General features: G+C 39.9%; 1 protein-coding gene and 1 long non-coding RNA gene across 4 annotated transcripts; one reads left to right on the forward strand and one right to left on the reverse strand.

Annotated features, from left to right (window-relative positions):
• Positions 1-83: 83 nt before the first annotated feature.
• Positions 84-11,056, reverse strand: mfsd1 (major facilitator superfamily domain containing 1). 2 transcript variants are annotated; one of them, XM_067594908.1, is made up of 17 exons: positions 10,797-11,056; positions 10,558-10,610; positions 10,142-10,254; positions 9,965-10,007; positions 9,731-9,798; positions 9,323-9,431; positions 9,061-9,163; positions 8,465-8,563; positions 7,981-8,092; positions 6,407-6,463; positions 5,769-5,925; positions 5,148-5,245; positions 4,909-5,021; positions 4,645-4,692; positions 4,322-4,388; positions 1,044-1,149; positions 84-812 (listed from the first exon to the last, which is right to left on the reverse strand). In XM_067594908.1, exons 1-17 carry the CDS (start codon positions 10,963-10,965, stop codon positions 753-755), a joined length of 1,575 nt encoding a protein of 524 aa, XP_067451009.1. In that variant the 5' UTR covers positions 10,966-11,056; the 3' UTR covers positions 84-752. The 2 variants fall into 2 exon arrangements, with proteins under 2 accessions (XP_067451009.1, XP_067451010.1); XM_067594909.1 differs by lacking the exons at positions 84-812; positions 1,044-1,149 and adding an exon at positions 1,318-2,988.
• Positions 11,057-11,197: 141 nt separating this feature from the next.
• On the forward strand, positions 11,198-15,761 carry LOC137186193 (uncharacterized). 2 transcript variants are annotated; one of them, XR_010928991.1, is made up of 4 exons: positions 11,198-11,392; positions 13,236-13,332; positions 14,886-15,025; positions 15,119-15,761. It is a non-coding gene; the product is annotated as an uncharacterized lncRNA (long non-coding RNA). The 2 variants fall into 2 exon arrangements; XR_010928990.1 differs by having other exon boundaries at positions 14,886-15,761.
• Positions 15,762-15,937: the final 176 nt, after the last annotated feature.

Here is a 15,937-nt window from a genome sequence, read left to right on the forward strand (position 1 = left end):
GCAACCATCATCTTAACAGTGACTTTTATCACGAGTTAGTGCGCAGAAATAACAGTAAGGACTGTGCCAAGACTGCCTACAAGCTGTGTTTAATATCTCTTTTTATTATTTTAAAAATAACATTTGACAGCATTCAACAGGCCACTGAAATCCCTGACTTGTGAGATTAACTTTTTTGTACACAATAACTTATTCAAATAACTTAATGTAATCTATAAAACCTGGAGGGTAGGCAAAAGCAAAGAACTGATAGTGCAAATACTATGGTGCCTATTAAAAAGCAATGATACTGTGGCCAGAGGTGACATTTAACATTTGAGGGAACTGGTGCCCTCTGTTGTTTGCAGAGGGGCGAGTCTCTAAAACAGCAGATACCATAATGCAGCAGTCCAATTTTATGATACAACCCCCTGAAAATATTTTTGTGTTGTTACTCTAGTTCTATAAAAAGGCACAATAAACAAAAGGCAAAGAGAAACTAACTACAAAAAGTACAAAAATAACATCTGTGGTGACAATACTTAGTCACAAAATGCCTCAGCAAATGTAAACTTAACAAAGGAAGAGATACCTGCCTAAATACCCAGAAGTCAGTCTCACATGACTATGAGGCTATAAATACCTTGAAGGTAAAAAGTGCCTCAGTATAAAGTGCAAAACCAGACACCTTTTAAGCACAAATTTTTTAGTGCATGCTTGTCTGGAGCCACAGAGTAACAGTGTTGGAGGAGCAGACAGCTGAACGAAGGGCATCATTTCAGAACACTCCTGTGGGCAAGTGATGACAGATGGGTAGAGCAGTGGTCTGGGAGCTGAGAGCAGAGAGGGAAGGGAACAAGAAAGATTAAAGACCACAGTTGTAGCAGGAGTTACACACATATAATTACACAGTGGTGTTGCAGTAAAACTAATCTTTCTGGTCCTCTATTATAAAAAAAACAAATGTATTACCAGTGTCAAGATTAGAGGCTGACTGAAATAATAAATGGATTGCTGTTTGAATCATGTCTAATCGTCCAGTCAATTTATGTGTGTGCACATACCTGTGTGCCCAACCTGGAGAGGTAGCGGTTGCGTAAGCCGAAAGCAGACATGGGTGTTAGTCTAGCAAGCTCACCCTCTGTCAGCTTACTGGGTCGCCTTTTAATCCTGTAGGAATAATAATGTCACCATCTTTATCATCTCTACAGCCAACACCAACATGAGCACAGTTATATAAATATTACCGGTAGAATTAATCGCTCACACTCTGCTGGAAAAGGCTGAGAAAATAACTATTCACCAAAGGTGCTGGAATAAAACTTACTGCAGAACATATTTCAAATGTCTTCAAATAAATTGCTTTTAATGGAATGTCATTGTTCCAGAAACAGTCAAGTATCAAATGTGATTTGGTTTTACAGAAGACTGCAGGTGATTATTTAAGTGACTTTACATCCAATTTTACTTTCTGTTTGATGACACAATTTATCTTCTGTAATTTCTTAAATACATTAGTTCTTGTACACAGCTCGATGACAGTTAGTTTAATACAAATATTCTCAGTTAAGCAAAGACTGAACTTCTGTCTCAACACCATGGAGCAAATGAGTGACACGTGAAGAGAGCAGCATGTTTCTAGCTGTGTGACACAGTGGTTATTTTAATGTGCAATCACAACATTTTAATGTTACCCTACTGACCATTTCCTTACAGGTGTTGGGCTTTTTCTTTAACATTTTCAAGAAGACTAATTTGCCCAACTGAGGTAGTGAATGTTTATCATCCACAGTGTATGACCCTGATAACACAGGAAGACAAATCTCTCCCCGTATTACTGGAATGATGAGAATTAAGCAGAGTGCATGAATATTTTGTTGCACCATTCAGATGAGGCAGGCAACAATTAGGGGCAGCGCTTAAAATAAGTTAATTACCTGAACGTGATAAAAGAGCAAAACAGCCCACAAAACATAATTTATATGTGGAACTGATTCTTCAAAAGGTCACATTAATAAAAAGAGTTTTTAAAAATTTGAAACTGTGAATAACATTACATGGATAAATGCAGCCAAAAGTGTGCCTTTCTCTTTTTCTTATCCATCTTATCATTATAGTAATGTAGCATTTGATGATGCGAAAAAAAAAAAAAATTTATGAACCCCCGAAACCAGCGAAGAGCAGATAAAGGAATTAAGAAATGAAAGAATTGAGCAATAAAGATTTAAACATTAAAGAGCTATGCTCTTTTTGAGATTATCCACCATAAAAGGTCAATAGCGCATGTGATTAAAACTGAATATAAACGCACTCTGCCTAAGGAGAGACCAGGAAGGGAGATTTTGGTTGGCAATTATTGTGAATTCTAACAAATGATATGTACATAGATGTACTGCTGAGTTGTCTGCAATAAGGGAAATAACAGACTCTAGCTGAAAACCATTTGTATAAAGAAAAACATATAAAAAACATTTAAAAATACCCACAAAAGTTACCTCTATATACATATAAAACAATTGAATTAATATAGGAATCCTATATTGAGAGTTGCATTCCTGTGTAATCAAATCTACTACACTATTAATCAGGGATATAGGCACCTTTTCACATGACAGAAGTCATCTCTTACTCAACAGTTCAGACATTTAAAATGTTTTAAAACAATTTTCAAGCAACCAAACTTTCTTCTGTAACTGAAGAAACTTCATGCTATAGTTTGATGCACGCAGGTGTCAGTGGAGAGTAAATATTGGAGGAGATGTCAGTAACTGTGGAGTCATTTGTCAGTGTGTTGATTGGGATGTAATCAGCTATTAATACACGGTTGGTTATGTAATAGCCTGGGCCAGACAGTCAGTTGTGCTGGGAAGAGCCACAGATGACAGCACTGGGCGGAGTCAGTAGTGCAGTCCCGCCCCATGGCAGATGATTGACAGCTCTGGGGTGGACAGTGCAGCCTGCTGGCTCTGAAGCCCAGGACCATGTGTGTTCCCTCATCATCATCATCATCTGGAAAATATCAATTACAGCACGGACCGGCATATTAGTCTGAACTTTCACATAGCATGAGCTAGAGAAAACATAGAACATATTATGTATATAGATTAGATTGATTAGATACATCAATAAAGAAATAGAGAGATAGACATAAATATCGTGAACCCTGTGATGCAAAGAAGGAGAACAGAAAGCAGTCATAACCACCAAGAAAACTGGTGTGGTTTGTTTTTCTGTTGCAAACACAAAATAATCCAACCACAGGTTTGTGTGGTATTGGCACGTGACATTTAGTACGTATGGATTTAATTTCAAATTACAGATACAGCAACCATTTCCTCCATCATGTTGTGGTAGAGAAAACCTCACTTCCTCATTTCTTTGTTGTTTTGCTTTCATCTCATGATTAATGCCAGACAAAGTCTAGTTAATCGAAAGTAATAAAACTCAAAAAACATTTTCTGTCTTTCACCACCCGAGAAGATGAGTAAAAGCCTTAAATCACAGTGAAATGGCACAACTAAGTTTTAAACACCAGAGTAGACTTTGCTTTGTTTTTTCCGGTGCCAGTACATGTAGCACTGGTGAAGGGAGCTCATTCTTTAGATAGTTTTGGTGGCCTGTCTTGCTTTTAGTCCACATGACTGACAAGTTGACAACTTGTTTGCAATAAGCTAGGGAGAAATAGAAAACAAAAATGGACACCATTTTGGGCATTTATATATATTTTGCCTTTAAATATATCAATATTGATAACTGTCACACTCTACCTTGTTACCAGTTAGACAATCAGCAGTTTCTGGAAATAAGCCCTCAAGAAACAATCTTAGCCCAATCAGATCAACCAATCAGCAAACATTTCATTGATAACGTGACTCCTCACCTCTCCAAACTGTTAACTATTTAAACTATGAGTTGTAGACATAAAATAAAGCATGATTCTACAACTCTGCATGTGAGTCATGTGGTCAATGGGTAGAATATGGGATCAAAGAACAAATCCATAAAAACCTCTTGTGAGTTAATGAGGAGAGCAGCAGCATTTACAATAACTCTCACATTGAAAATCATGCTCAAACTGTTAAATCTTTTTTTTTTTTTATCTCACTGGACACTCAGACTAGAACAGAATAGAAATGTATAGCAATTTCAGTAGATTTGTATTAAATTGACAGCAGGCTTAGCTAAGGAAATGTCTAGAATAAATTAGAGCAGGAGCTCTTTTAAATCTTCCAAAATATGCCTGTGCCACTTGATTATATGAGTGGGTTGTTAATTATGTTTCTGAGATGCTTGTTTAATTGTTGGCTGAGTGGGTGGAAAAGCAGTGACGGAGGGTACTTACTCTGCGTCTGAAGTGGCTTCTTTAAGGAGCTTGGCTCTGTCTGAGGCTGACCGGTTCAAATCTCCTCCTGAAGCAAGAGAGGGAGATGGAGAGATTAAGAAGGGAGCAATTGTGGAAGAGTAGTGAGTGTGGTGGTAAGGAGTGGGTTGTGCTGAAGAGTGGCAGAGTAAAGTGAAGAGTAGTCACACGTGAAAATGAAGGACAGAGGGAGGTTGGGAAACAAAATCTAAGAGAATGTGTGTAGAGAAAGAAGAGAGGAGTCAGAGAGGGGGGTGGGGAGGGGGAGAGCAGTGGGAGAGTTCAAGGCGCCAGTCTTCTCTTACCTCTGAGATAATCCACAAAGTACAGCATCACCACTGCCATCAGTGCAACTGCAAAAGAGGTGAGCATAAAAACAATGTGGAAAATCACTAAGACTGTCACTCAAAAAAGTCCAACTGGAGTTTGAATGATTTTACTCTCATAAACACACACACACACACACACACACACACACACACACACACACACACACACACACACACACACACACACACACACACACACACACACACACAAACACACAAAAACAGACACAAAATACTGACTGCAGATGCAGGCGCAGAAAAACACTTCCAAAAACAGGTATCCTCTGGTGTCTAGTATGGCTCCTGCTGCCATGGCGATGAGAGCAAGTCCCAGGTTCTGGATGGACTGCATGCTGGGGGCGGATGATGAACATCATAGTGAATAAAAAATAACAACATTAACTGATTGTTGACGGATTGACTAAGCAAAACTGAATATGTATGGGTTAAGTCATAATGATGTCATTAGGGGTACATACAAGCCATAAGCTGTCCCCAGTTGATGCTCAGGCACCACAAAGGCCACCATGGGCCACAGTGCACAGGCCAGTAAGGAGTAGGAGACACCCAGCAGCGACTGGAAAACAAGCAATCATACACATGCTCTCAAATTACTTAAAGTATTCCTTGGTATGATGTGCTATCGTCAGTTTGGCTGTCAGTAATTATAACAGTCATTTGGTACTCTTTTCTTGTGTTTTATAAACAAAACGATTAATTGAGAAAATAATTGCCAGATGAATCGATAATGAAAATAATTATTAGTTGCAGCTTTAATGCATTTAAAATCCTATTCTGGAACTTGAGGAATGGTGCTATTATTATATTCTTTAAGCAAAACCCTGTGTTAACTCCTACTGCTACGTCAACAACATGACCTTTTGATACAGTATCTAAGTCATTTTAACGTAACTACGGTTACAGAAGTTCAACAATAACTTCAAACATGTTTTGAGAAGCTACACAATTTACCTCACCTAACAGACTTAGATTTCTAATGAATACACTGACATTTGTAAACGATGCAAATTAATTACAGCAGTTTATGAATGTACAAAATATAATTTTGCTTGGAGTATAGAGCCTGAGGTGGGCATTACCATGCCGATCCATGGGTTCCAGAAGGTGAAGGCCAGTATCATGTGAGCGGCGAGTGTGGTGACCACGGCACATATTACCCAAATCACATTCCTCCCTGTCTTGTCAACCAGGAAGCCTAAAACTGGAGATGCGGGGGCTGAGATGATGTACACGATACTGTGAAAGACAGAGAGGAGCATGAAGGAATGCTAAAGAGACACTGTTCAATATGATGAAGCAGATATACTGGAGTATATCTACTTTACTGGAGTATAAAGTAGATATACTGATACTAAAGAGATTGAGACTTAGCCTCAGACTGATGACTAAGTGAAACATGATTGATTTTTATAACTGGATACTATAAAAGGTGTGGTTCTGTAGCTTGATTAATGACAGAAATCTGAAATGAGACAAACTATCTGCAAAAGTCAGTCCTTCTGTGTGATATCAAGTTTTTTTTTTTTACATTATGTAGGATTTTAGTTTGTTCCTGGCTTCAGATAGCTGCACTCAAAATGTAATTTTGGCTAGTGATCCATTGGAATAAGAAAATGCACCCAAAAAAGAACTGTAAGATATATAAGCATCAGCAGACAATAAAAGTGCTGGTGTCTTAAGGTGGATTGGTCTCAATGGCCTATTACACTTGAGTTACCTGTTGACAGCTCTGGCTTCAGCTGGGGAAAAGTTGAATTTTTCAATGAAGAATACCCTGTGAATAAAAAGACAAGATGATGGGCTCACAGTACACAAAGCTGCTTAGCCTTTATATTGATGTGACCACAAGGGGAGAAGGTATTGAGATGACTCCTGCAGCAGGTACTGCAGCTCTCAGTCTTACATACATTGTTTTCTGCCCCATTTGCATAACAACTATTTGCTCTGTAAGCACTGACCCTCTGTGGAAAAACCATGTCAGTTGCTAAGTGATTTGAGAGCGCCTTTCAGTGAAGGAAATGCAGGTTGTGATAGCTTCAATTGGTTTCTTTCACTGACAACCCATTTGTCAAAGCACCTTCCATTTCTGACCCCCCCTCTCCCTCCCTTTGTGGTTTGATGACAACGCAGCATTGGGAGGTTGCACCGTTGAATCTTTCCTCCGACACACGCATTGTACTAATTTAATGATGTTCTCTATTTTATTCACGCTAGGAGTATGCACACACATCCAAGCCGAAGAGGGCAGGCGCTGGGCTGAAATTTTATTCATACCACACATATAAAACATAATACCATTGTGTTTAGAAGTTGAATTCTATTCTTTCCTCACACAAGGACGATCAAGATATTTTCATCATACACGAAAAAAATATCCCATTTCTGTATTCAGTGTATGAAGTATTGAAGCCCCCCGAGTTTAGAAATTATATGTAATTATAGCACCTTTAAAATTATTCTGATGGAATACGTGTTTGTTTATTTTCTACAGTAATATCTAGTGCCCCTAGAAGCTGTAGAAGTCAAGTTCTACACATATGAATCTTAATAAGGAAAAAAATACCAACAAATAACCTTTCCATTGCACTAATCCAAGTAACTCTGTTTATTTTCTATAAATAAAATGTCTTAAAGGGGAAGTATCATGCACATTTCCAAGTCTATATTTATATTCTGGGGCACTATTGGAATATCTTTGCATGACTTACAGTTAAAAAAACTCCTTATTTATCTCATATTGGCCCTTTATACAGCCCCTCAGTTCAGCCTCTGTCTGAAACAGGCTGTTTTAGCTCCTGTCTCTTTAAGGCCCTCCCGATGAGCCCACTTGGTTCTGATTGGTTAGCCATCCGGAAGCTGCATCATGGTCGACTTCTGTCTGTTGGAGGCTACATAAACAAACAATAGTTGTTGGATTTCACTTCTTTTCTTTGTTCTTTATCCGAAATGGAAACTTCTCAAATACCTCCGTACATGTTCGAGCCCAACTCTGATCTGAAATATGCGCGTAGATAACGTGAACAACCCGTGGAACAACCGAAGACAACAATGGACGGCTATTTGTGGGAATGCACAAACAATCTGATGTCATCATGAGGAGGAAGTGGAGGTAACTTTGCAAACAGAGCATTGCAGGATAAAGTATATAAAAACAGAAAATCATAAAAAGCATGATGTGTCCCCTTTAAGTCATACAGACGAGACAACGCCCTGACTTACTCGAGTAACACAAAGACATGTCAGCACTACTGGAGGTTTTTTATTGTAGGATGGCACCAATGTAATACTCACTGTCCCAGTCCAATAAAAGGGAAGATGGCCACGTAGTAACCCACACATATGATGAAGATGATCCACAGGGGGAGGGGGAAGTCTTTCACATCTGTCAGCTTGATCACCTCACCTAACATGTGAAATTAACCCACAAACCCACACAGATCAGCTTGAGAGCATATTTATTTTCCACCACTGTAAAAAGAGGGACAGCTTCTCTGACAATGAAGTCATTCGTTCTAAAGGGAAAATTCACTAATATAGCACACATTGAACTGAACTGCCCCTGCTGTTTAGAAAAGAAACTACAGCACAACAGAGGGGGCTAAAGCCTATTAGCAGTCTAGCCGGTGTGTCAATTTTAAGTAGATAACAACAACAAAATGTGACCTTACAGTCTGTTTTCGGATCAATACTGACTGTGATAAGCTAGTAGTTTTTGACATGTGTAGGTCAAAGAGGAAAAACAACAGATAGGAAAGACATTGTTAGAATACATCACCTGTTTTTCCCTGCTCCTTGTGGAGGATTTTCTCTGCCCTTTTGTCAAGGAAGGCCAACACCAAGGCACAGATCAATGAGAATAAGCAGGTTACCGCAGCTAAGGAAAGAAAACGGGAATTAAAAACATAAATAAACATGGAGGAGACAAAAAAGAAAGTAAAGAAACAGAAGTTCCAGTTATACTTTGATGATAAGATTATCAAGGAATTCCTGATGACTGCTGATTAATTCTATTTTTCACATGAGCTGATCTCAAATGGTCAGATTAAAGTTGAATTAACAGTGGCAGTGGAGCCGGAATACAAAATAAAGCGCACAACTGCAAGGTTTGCAAAAGTGGAAGCACTTCTAGCATTGCTAAGTAACTGCAGAAAATTACAAGAACTGACGCCTCTTTTAACTCGTGATTCATCATATAGCAGCCAGCAGCACTTTTAGTTCTCTATATCACTTCTCTCTATCTCTGCTGGCTGTGTTATCTGAGATCACTAATTACAGAGAGAGGATATAGTATCTCTAGCAGAGACACAGATAAAGTATTTGTAACCTGAGTCTTAACATTTAACTCTTAGCAATATCAGTTGCACACTTTACCTATCATGAGTGATGCGCCGAGTGTGATGTATCCAGAAGAGCCAACAACATCAGCGACTCTGTTGTACACCCAGCCCATGATGTTCATGTTCACTGTGCTGCCCTTGAGACGGAGGATGAATGGACTTAAAGCATATATTCACTGTATCGATGACATGTGATTTATATAGTAGGCTCATTCGCCATGGTTATGATCAAGACAAGCATTAACACATTATCTGAAAGCCTAGATAAATTGATGTTTTGTTGGCAGCGTCTTTACCAGGCGGGCCATGCTCAGCTGAAGGCCAAACACCAGATTGAGCTCCTTTCCTTTGAACCAGTTGACTGCATAGGTGTTCTGGGCCACAGCCAATGACTCTCCTCCAATACTACCCAAAAGAAAACAAAGAGTAGGAGCATGTCAGCTATGTGACAGTACAAGACCAACCTGAGAATCATCAGATTTTCATATCCGTTTACAGTAGAAAGTCTGTGACCAATTTAGAACAGACAAGGTCAGTTTTGGAGCGTCAACACAAGGCCTTTGTATTGTGAAATTCCAGCTAAAGTGTGCTGAATAGAAGTATGTGCAATATGGACGCAGAAAACTGGCCACTGACATGTAAATGTGTTAATTATGTTAATAAAATTAATAGTTTTCAACACAATGGCACAATTATTTTCTCACCCAAACACAAAACGTCCAACTTCCATCAGCCAGAAACGATTTAATAAAGCTCCAGCAGCAAATATTACCTGTGCAGACAGAGAAATTATAATAAAATAATAAATAAAATAGGATTTTTTTGTTCATGTGAGTGTACCTACTACCTGTTGTTTCCATGTGTGTGTGTTTTTTCAAGTTAGTCAAGATGAAAAATGTGCATCTGTATGTATTTCTGACTGTGTAGAAACAACATACCTGTCCAACACAGACAAACAGGGAAAAGATGATGGTTCCCAGCCTAAAAAGAAAACAACAGAAGATGAAACCAACCAAGGGCACAACAGCTTAACCATTCTTTCACTTTCACTTATGGCCAGTGCATATAAACAAACACTGAAATCAAAACAGATGGTGACTGTTGGGTGATCATACCTAATACCAAAGACCCTGTCCAGCAGGAATCCCCCAAAGAAGCAGAGAACCACATTGGGCCAGGAGTACCAGGCATATAGCTGCATGAACTTTGCAGTGTTCAGGTTCATATCCTGGTACAGAGATTGAGAAAACACATCAGATTCTTGTCAGCTTTGGTTTTCAGCTGTTACATCCCCTTAATAATCTAGGAGTGGAATACAGAGTATAGTGTGTGGATTTAAATATAACGAAATCCTCTAACTGCAGCATTTTTTAGGTTCATTTGTGTGTTCTGGTTGGATCATAATGCAGGTTTCACCCCAATACAGAATTCTTTTTTAGCTGTTTTTAATTAAATGTCTAACTAAAGGTGGGACTGTGCTATTAACGCATGATGACAAGTTTAAACTTTGTTTTTACAAAGGATGACTTACCTGAAGGACTTGAGTCTGAAGTGCAGCTGGGTTGTCATAACAGAAGTAGCTTCCTGAAACAAATAAACAACATCAGCAGACATAACTGTGATTCTTTAAAGTTAAATACTTGAGACAACTTGACTTGAGGGTAAGAACACTACAAACTTCATTTACATATATAATGACTTTAAATTAGCCCAAAATCTCCACAATAACATGTCAGGATGCTTAGTGAAGTTTAACTTGTTCCAGCTCACCGAATCCCAGGAAGCACATAAATATCAGGACAACCACTCGGTGCAGGAGGTGGCTGGGGTCGCAGATGGCCGGCAGTGGTCTGCCGGGTCCCCTGGCTGCCTGTCTGCCGGTGAACGACCCCCTGTCCTCATCTTCCAACAGGCTCCGCCGCTCTTCAAAATCCGCCATGTTCGTTTGTTTAGGATTTACAGGGGTAGGGGGGGTGAGGTGACGCCAGCCGGGAGAAAACCAGCAGACGTAGGCGATCGATCATATGACCCAATAGGCATGTCACGTGGGATTAGCCTTGTAGCTTGTAGCTATCCGATTGGTGCGCCAATTTTTCTTCCTAGGATGGCGAAGTCATGGCCCGCCTTACTCTACCTCTGATTGGCTAGTACTTGTTCCCTTTGTTGGCTGGGTTTGGGAATGCGAGGTTGAGATTGGTTAGAGTTAGAGAAGGAATACCACAGTAAGCCAATCAGAGGCAGAGTAGGGCGGGTCATGACTTCGCCATCCTAGAAAAAGAAATCATCGCATCAGGTGCTATGTCTGCGCGCGCCTGCCGAGAAGTTCAAGCGGCTGGCGAGAGCGCGCGCAGATAAAAGCTTCAACTGTAAGATATTGTATCGATTTCTGAGAAGACTTTTAACACAAATACCTTCACTAACTCAGTTTGTAGCCAGTACCACGAACATAACAGGGTTAAAGTGCAGTCATAAGATTCGCTAGAAATACGTTTGTGCACTTCGTTTACCAGAAAAAAACAGACATTTTAAAAACAACATATCATTATGATATTATCAGTATGAGATTAACGTTATGGGATCTTTATGTAGTAATTATGGGAAAGTATGAGATAAAATACCCTCCTCTCCTTATTCTGAGAAAAGTAAAACAACAACAACAACAGCAGGAAAAATGTATCTCAAAAGTGAAGAGTTAAAGAAGAATGTGGAGTAAATTACCACGGGCCTGTTTCAGAAAGCGGGTTTAGTGAAAACACTGAGTTTGTTCGCCCTGAGATGAAGGAAACTCTGGGTTTTCAGTTCCAGAAAGAGGGCTAAGGTGACTGATCCTGTGAAGCTAGCCTGCCTGCTGGCAGGTTTTCTTCATCAAACTCTGAGTTTCTCTCTGTCTCCTCCCTCTTACAGACTCAGACACCCTGTTTCATTTCCTCATTCATTTAGTCCGTATCAAAGCGCATTCATTAGCGGAGGTTCACCATCTGTAAGAATCTATATCTCGGCTGGTTGGATATTAGTTTAGTTACTCAGGACTTTCTAAAGTTAGTTAAAGTTTAATGCGCATCAGTTGTTTCTTTGAACAGCAGTTTTTTCTCTCACATTCAAATATTCCACAGCGTGAATTCATCCTCAGCTCAGAGTCAAACCTCCGCATGTCCTTCTGTTATAACACTGAGACTGTCAGTTTGTTAGAGCAGCTCCTGACCTGAAATATTTATTGCACATAGTGTGTAATCTCACTTTAAATTGAAGAAATCTCTATGAAGCTTTAGACTTGTGGGATCAATTGAATAAGTATCTCCATCACTCATCATGTGGTTGGTCGCACTGACGGAACATCATTCCCATAATATTGTAGATTATATGTTAATATGCTGAGTGAGCAGGATTGCGGTGCGGCTGCAGAATATAGTTTGAAAGTGAGATTTTTAAATAGGAGCATAATCTTAACGCGTTTTGACAGCATTTCAGTGACAATGTTTAAACTTACTACATTTGTTGAAGCAGCTGAAATAAAGTCACTGAATGTTGTTGAGCTGAGATACAAATAGATGTCTAAAAATTTAAAATCTACTGTATTTTAACCTCAACGCCTTTTCAAGGGCAAATCAGCAAACACATTATTACTGATCAGACTGTGAGTTTACAGTCATGTCTCTGTATCTTTGATCTATATGTTTTAAATCTTTAACTATATTTTTCATCTTCAGTTGCTGGTTCCTGAGGCTCTGCCTTTTATTTACCTGTTGCCATGGTGACTCATAGTATCAGGGCTCCATTGATGATGGCTTTTTTCATTCATCAAGCACACGCTTAACTCAGAGTGAACATAATCAGCTGTTCTGAGACCAAGAACTCTGAGTTTCCTATCTCTGTGTTCATCAACTCAGAGTTCAGGGTTAGACTCACAGTTTGCTGAACCTGTTTTCTGAAACAGGCCCCACATTCTGTTAGGTTTTTATGTTTGTATTGGGGATTTCGGTTTATTTGTTTGTTTTTTTGTTACTTTTGTATGACAAGTCTGGACTGTCATCTATGGTTCAGCCTCACTGCTCTCTGTAACCCTGTTTCCAGCAGCAGCAGCAACAGGCAGCTGTTCTTGCAAAGTGCAAACAGTCTCTGATAAACCTGCTAAGTGCCCAGCAACTAGTGGCAGGCAAGTAGCAGAAGAAAGCTATATATAATTGTTTTTTTTGTTTTTTTTTTTTCCAGGAGGTGGTGATGCAACTAAGGACAGTGAAAATTGAACTGGATTTGTCAGTTGGCCGGATAGACAATTCTTGTGGATTTTGCTCTGTCATCTTGACATGTAAGAAGGCACATATTGCAAACCTTATAACAACTCTATAAGAAATACAATTTCTGCTTTGTTTGTCTGTCAGCTTTTTGTAGTTATTTTGCCCCTAGTGGACAAAATTGATTGTTGCAGGTTTAAATATGTGGCCTCAGACTTACTTTTCTCTATACTTTGTCTACATGAATGTCAAAGTTAAGGATATATTTGGTTTTGCATGTTGTTGAGTCCCAGCTCTGTTTGTGGGCTGAGTTTAAAGTCATGTATCTTTTGGTTATATAAAATGTACATCCTTCATCTCAACTCAAGTTTGAGAAAAGTGAGTGTCAAAAGTGTCAAAATAACTTTTTTGACCGAAAGCTTTAATAAGCAGCCTTAAAGCCAACGCTCTGGGGTGTCTTGACATAAAACAGTGGAACAACTGCTGATTGGCATCACTGACACATAGACCTGACAGATTTCTCTGATATGCAAGCTGTACCATCTTGTTCCATCAGGACCTCCACAAGGATCCAGCTATATGACACTTTCAGCCCCCACCTCCACCTGCCTCCTATTTATCTGGCCCTTCTCTGTCCCCAACTTGTGTCTGTGCATACTGCTAGGCAACACTATCTGTGGGGTTTATTTAATTTCCATGAATGTCATTTAGAATTTCTCATAATTCACTACTGTGGGGTCATCTGTCAGAGGATTTAATCTGAGGGTGACGAACAGTCCTTCCTTTGGCTGCAGTCGCCGCTCCGACCGCTCTGTAGCTCATTAATTTCCTGCCCAAATATCAGCCTCTGTCGTAGCCAACAGAGGGTGGGATGGAGGAAGATCATATTTCATTATTACATTAATCAAACCCACATGCAGACACGATTGTAAATCAGGTGGAGTATGACATTAATCCTGCAGAACCGGTTTGTGAATGTCCTGAAACCCGTCTTCGGGAGGGGGGGTTGCAGTGTTGGAAAAAGTCAATTTATTACAATTCTATATATTTTTTCTCCTCTTGTTCGATTCAAAAATTAATCAGGTGCTTGCTGCAATATGCAATATTGTGAAAGACTACATGCCCTACTTGCAGGCCTAGCTGGGCCTTTATAGATGTGGTTTACATTCAGTCTTATCAACAACATGATCTCTGCAGTTTGCAGTTCCTGTTGGCCAATTGCCCCACAATGATAAAATATATCTCAGACACAGTTACTACTGATAATGAAATAGTAAATATAAAGATAAAGGAAACTTAAGCATCTCTAATCAGTGCTTTTCAGAAGGGGAGCAAAGGGGACAAATACAGCCTATGTTTTAAAAAAAATTTGTATCTAATAATCTAAAAAAATACTTTCATTTCCTGTTATATAACAGCCTCGTGCTAGAGGAGCCATGGGTGGTTGAGGTGGTTTTACCCTCTTTTCTTTTTGGCCATCTTTGTTGCACTGCTACCTCAGCTCAGCTCTGTGCACATACATTAATGTCTCTCAGGTTTTATCAGAAATTGCAACGATTCCTGCCTCAGTCCTGTGTCTCCCTATCTATTGCCACTTCCCCAGTAGCTCTCTCCCTCTCTTTCCCAGTGTGTGTGATTGTGTGAGTGGAGACAGGTGTGCTGGAGTCACAGCAGAGCCCCACCAGCTGCAACCCGTTCCATAATCAAGACTTCTGCTTCTACTCAGCCCTGCCAGATCTACATTGCCAGATTGTAGCCTCTGCTCCAGTCAGTTTACGCTTCAAGGTTTCTCCTGCATTTATCAGTTTTCTTGTTGTTGCCTGTTTTCTCTAGCCTGACCCTGTCTCCTGTTCCCTGCAGTCCTGTCTGCTCTGGCTTCTGTCCCTGTCTCCTGTTCCCTATAGTACCTCTGCCCTGTCTCCTTTCCCATGTCTCCTCAGCCTTTCTTCCCTGCCCTTGACCCCCACTCTACCCAGCTTCTACGAGTTCCATTCTGGACCTGCTCCCCTTGCCCCAGCCTGCCTCATCTCCTGGTTCCCAGCTACCAGCCCAAGCCCCAGTTTCCCAGCTACTAGTACTAGTTTCCCCTGGCCTGCTTTAATAAATACCCCGTCCTACTGTGTCCCTGTCTCCTTGCCTCTGTGCGTCTGCACTTGGGTTCACCTGCTCGACCCCACGTAACAGAAATGCCATTTGACCACACGTTTTAGACTCATGTCCAACCCGCTCACGCTAACCTTGAATGTGATCTGTATGTAATATGGATTGTGGCATGTTTATTAACAAGCTGTTCTGGTCACATAAATGCTATGCACTAATGACACAATGATAAGCTCTATCATTGCTCTGGTATTATTATAGATTAATAGGTTTCCAGCGTAAAACTTCAACACCATGCAGTTACAGTATGAAAAATATGTTTTTATTATTATTTATATCACACAGATGTTTTAGCTGTATTATTACAATTGTTATAAACTTGCTATAGTTCAGTCCTCAAATGATTACACCACACACACTGTGTGTGTGTGTGGTGTAATCATTTGAGAATATGTGCTGTCAAGATGTTTGCCCTTTTGGTCAAACTTTTGCAAAGGGAAAGTGCAGTTTAAACAAGATTAGAAGGAAGGAAGCAGCAGATGACAGTAAGCACAGTTAAGGAGATGTGTTGGATGACTT

This window comes from Thunnus thynnus, chromosome 7 (genome assembly GCF_963924715.1).
Source record: "Thunnus thynnus chromosome 7, fThuThy2.1, whole genome shotgun sequence".
Classification (NCBI taxonomy): domain Eukaryota; kingdom Metazoa; phylum Chordata; class Actinopteri; order Scombriformes; family Scombridae; genus Thunnus; species Thunnus thynnus.

Excerpts from the sequence above, each read along its gene's own strand:
- mfsd1 (XM_067594908.1), bottom strand. The coding sequence starts at position 10,965 with ATGGCGGATTTTGAAGAGCGGCGGAGCCTGTTGGAAGATGAGGACAGG. Across the intron at positions 10,611-10,796 it reads TATGTGCTTCCTGGGATTCG|GAAGCTACTTCTGTTATGAC; the intron begins GTGAGCTGGAAC and ends TATTTGTTTCAG. Across the intron at positions 4,389-4,644 it reads CTTTGTGGATTATCTCAGAG|GAGGAGATTTGAACCGGTCA; the intron begins GTAAGAGAAGAC and ends CTCTTGCTTCAG.